Source organism: Merops nubicus, unplaced genomic scaffold, assembly GCF_000691845.1.
Source record: "Merops nubicus isolate BGI_N331 unplaced genomic scaffold, ASM69184v1 scaffold36942, whole genome shotgun sequence".
In the NCBI taxonomy this organism is placed as follows: domain Eukaryota; kingdom Metazoa; phylum Chordata; class Aves; order Coraciiformes; family Meropidae; genus Merops; species Merops nubicus.
The window spans coordinates 1-3,677 of NW_008592221.1; the positions used below are offsets into that span (position 1 = coordinate 1).

General features: G+C 61.4%; 1 protein-coding gene across 1 annotated transcript; it reads right to left on the reverse strand.

Moving 5' to 3' along the window:
• Positions 1–3: 3 nt before the first annotated feature.
• On the reverse strand, positions 4–3,370 carry LDB1 (LIM domain binding 1; the record flags this gene model as incomplete). The annotated part of the gene is made up of 9 exons (XM_008935091.1): positions 3,270–3,370; positions 2,632–2,676; positions 2,334–2,409; positions 1,894–1,996; positions 1,507–1,679; positions 1,081–1,203; positions 823–906; positions 436–559; positions 4–32 (listed from the first exon to the last, which is right to left on the reverse strand). Coding segments are annotated over exons 1-9 (777 nt in total), but the record flags the coding sequence as incomplete, so codon positions are not given.
• Positions 3,371–3,677: the final 307 nt, after the last annotated feature.

Here is a 3,677-nt window from a genome sequence, read left to right on the forward strand (position 1 = left end):
GCGCTTGCTGGGCTGCTGCCGTGCTGGCTCCGCTGGCAGAGGAGGGAGACATGGTCACTTCTGACAAGGAGGAGCCAGAGCCCCCCAGCTCCTTCCCTGCAAGGAGGACCACAACCCCCTCCCCGGGCAGCATCGCCACCCTCCTCCCCTCCACAGCTTCACCGTCCTCCCAGTGCAGGGGGCAGGAGGGTGCAGGGAAGATTTCAGTCCCTGCTTTGCTTCCCCTGGGCACTGGCAGCCCCCGGGCAGGGATTGCTGGCTGTCGGGCGCCCAGGACCCAGAGAAGGAAGCCGGCTGCCGGACTTGCCATCCCCAGCCTCACAAGAAGAGGCTGAGGACGGGCTCTGCAGCTGGGAGAAGCCTGTGCCGAGGGCAGGGGCTGAGCAGTTGGCCCCAGAGACCCACGAGAAGCGCAGCAGGCAGCGTGACACTCACCAGGCGGAGCGACCATCCGCTGCCACTTCTGGAAGAGGCAAGTCTTGAGGCAGTCCCGAGGACTGAGGCTGTAGGTCTTATGTCGTGACATGAGCTCCTGCATTGGTTCTAGGATTACACAGAGCTGCAGGGAGCAGAAAGATGCGGGGTTAGATCATGATGCTCCAGGCCCTGTGACAGGCAGATGTCTACACTGCACCAACCCAAGCTGTGCTGGGAGCCTGTGGGCTCCAGCAGACTCACCACCTCACAACTCTCTGCAGCCCTATTGCAAGATCTATCTTGCAGACTCTGCCCTGTTGCCTCCCCAACGCAGCCAGGCGTCAGGCAGCTGACAACACAAGACATGGCCACTGGAGGTGTCTCCCACCCACCCCCCGCACTTACTCGGAGGTAGTTGAGTGTGGAGTTTGAGAGCCCACAGCGGGTGATGTTCTTTGATAACTGGTCCAGCATCTGGGGGTCTTGTGCCTAGGAGTGAGAGGGACAGAAGGCTCAGCTGCATCCAGGCTGGGGACGGCCCTCCTGCACTCCGGCCTGCGATGGGGTGACAGGGTCGAGGTCCCCCCCGGACAGTGCAGCAGGGAGGGGAGCTCGGCAGCTCTGTCCTTTATGCTGCGGCAGAGCTCCCGGAGCGGTACTCACATGCATGGCAAGGATGCTGCGGGGGATGAGCTCTCGATGCTGGCGGATGCTGAAATGCCACGTCTTTATCCTCATCATGTCGTCGAACATGAACTCAAGGTAAAGCCGCCCCTCCACACACACCTGGGCAGGATGCAGGGTCAGGAACAGGCTGCTCCCACTTTCCCCAGCCCAGACCCCCCGGGACACCCTCCCGGTGGCTTGCCCCTGCCTGTCATGAGCCTCGGCACAGGGCAAACCCACAATGGGCAGGAGACCTCTGCAAAAAGAGGATGCTGTGGGGCTGGCTGAGGCACATGGAATTACAGAGTGGCACTCGACAAGTCACGGGACTGAGCGTCCCTCACCCTGTGGGACTGCAGCCGCCGTGCAGGCGCACCGGACCAAGGCATGAGGGGCAGGAGAAGCCATGGGTGCCGCTGGTACCTGGGTGAACATGGGCTTGCCGTGCTGGGTGACCATGGTGCACTGGTCGCAGTCCAGCGAGACGAAGTTGTTGTGGAAGGACTCCTTGGGGTGCTTGAGCACGTAGTAGAGCTCCGTAGCCCCCCCTTCAAAGATGCTGCGGAAGTAACGGGGAATCAGAGTCCGGCCAATCGCTGGAGCGGGAGAAGGAGGAAGACAGTGTCAGTAAACACAGCTCACCCAGACATGCCTTGGGGCTGCTCAGGGAGGGGGTTCCCCAGTCTCTGCTGGCTGGAGGCAGCTGAGCTCCGGCTCCCTGCCCGCATCCCCCCGCAGCACAGCGAAACTGCCACATGTCCTGCCAGAGGGGCAAAGCCCTGGGGAAGGAGAGCTCAAGCTGCTACTCACTGTATCTCTTTGGTCCATCCTCCAAGCAGAAAGTGATAGTTAACATGGCGTCATCCTCGAAGAACTCTGTGGTAAAGGCGTCCCACCACAGATTGTCACATTCCTGCGGACAACGGAGAGACACCAGGTTACTGGAAGGAACGGAGCCAGCCAGCCAGCTGCTGGCTGCCCAGTACAGAAGCCACAAGCTCGGCCCACAAGAGGGTTGCGCTTCTGGCCAAGCACTCAGAGGCAGGGATGATGAACCCTATCCCATGGCCAAGTGAGGGACAAGGCGATCGGTGACCCACACAGTGGGGTGGGACCCTGTTGCCAAGGGGATTCCTCCTAGAGCCAAGGCAGCTCACAAGGGCAGGCAGTGCAGAGGACCCCATCCCCCAAACACACACCTGGGAGCATCCCCCTGCCCCTGGCCATGCCCCTCTCCCTCAGCTCCCCACCTCTGTCCAGTTCTGCAGCCGCTTGTTCAGCTCGAATATCCTGTAGTCGGTCTGGTTCCCATACGGCGTGTGCCTCCTGCCCAGGGAGCAGAGCAAGCAGTCAGAGGGGGAGGCAGCCACAGGGTGGGGAGGGGTCCTGAGCCTGTGGCAGGGGGATGCACAGCCCCTCCAGGGCTGGGCAGAGTCCGAGCAACCCCCCTCATACCCCAGACATCAGCATGCTGGCCGTGCTGAGGCACTGCCACCATGGGCATGAGCTCCCCTTTCAGCAAGGTCTTCACCACTGCCCCATGCTTACCCGATTCCAGGCTCCAGGTACGTTGGTGGGTACATGGGAGTAGGTCTGGAGGGGAAAAAAATGCAGGCAGGTCAGAGCTGGTGAGCATCTCTCTCCCTGCCTGCTGCAGCTTGCCCTTCCCTGCCTCCAGCAGCAGGCAGTTGGGCTTGCTGGAGGTGAGACCCCAAGCGTGGCATGGGCTGCAGCCTGGCTGCTGGCATACAGTGGCCCCTTGTGGTGACCTGCAACCCTTAAACTGGGCTCTGCAACACAGGTGGCTTCTCCACCACACCCAGGATCTGGCCCACAGCTCTCTGGAGACATGCTTGGCTCCTCTGCAGCTGGGGTTGGTGCCAAGCAGGTTGGAGGCTGGAGAAGGGGCTGCTGCAGCAGGAGCTGGGAGTGCTGCCTGTCCTGGATCATCCAAGGGGCTTGGCTCTGCAGAGCTCAGGAACCTAAGAGCTCCCTTTTTCTCAAATATTGCCCTTTCTCCACCCAGTCCTGCTTGTGTCTGCTCTGATCCCATCTCTCCCCTTGTGCTAACTCAACTTCATATGCCACTGTCTCCATATGCTGCTGGGGAACCTGAGAGAGAGACCCTGGGGTGCAGACCACAGAGAACGCCAGTGTCACAGACCCCTCCCTGGGCCCCAGCTTACCCCACATCTCGATCCAGCATGGTGCCCGGGTGGAATGGGGGGAAGGCGTTGCCGTTCGGGGGCTCCTTTGGCGAGTACAGCTTGAATGACTTAGAGGAACAGCCTGGAGAGAGAGGGCACATGTGTCAGCCAGGGGCACCCTGCAAGGACAGTCTCCCTTCTGTGAGGAGGAGGAGGAAGGCTGCAGGACCAGCCAAGCCCCCATTAGTCCAGCCACATCCTTCCCCTGCTGCCCTCCAGTGCCTGCTCAGCTCCTTCACCCCACACACAGCTCCAGGTCTCCCCTGTGCAGGATGGGACCCACGTGGTCAGGGCTGAACTCTCAGGATCAGCCCCGGCCCCATCCCAGGGATTTCCCACTGGTGCTCAGCGTTTGTGAATTCTCTGCTGGCCAGGCTCCAGGGACGG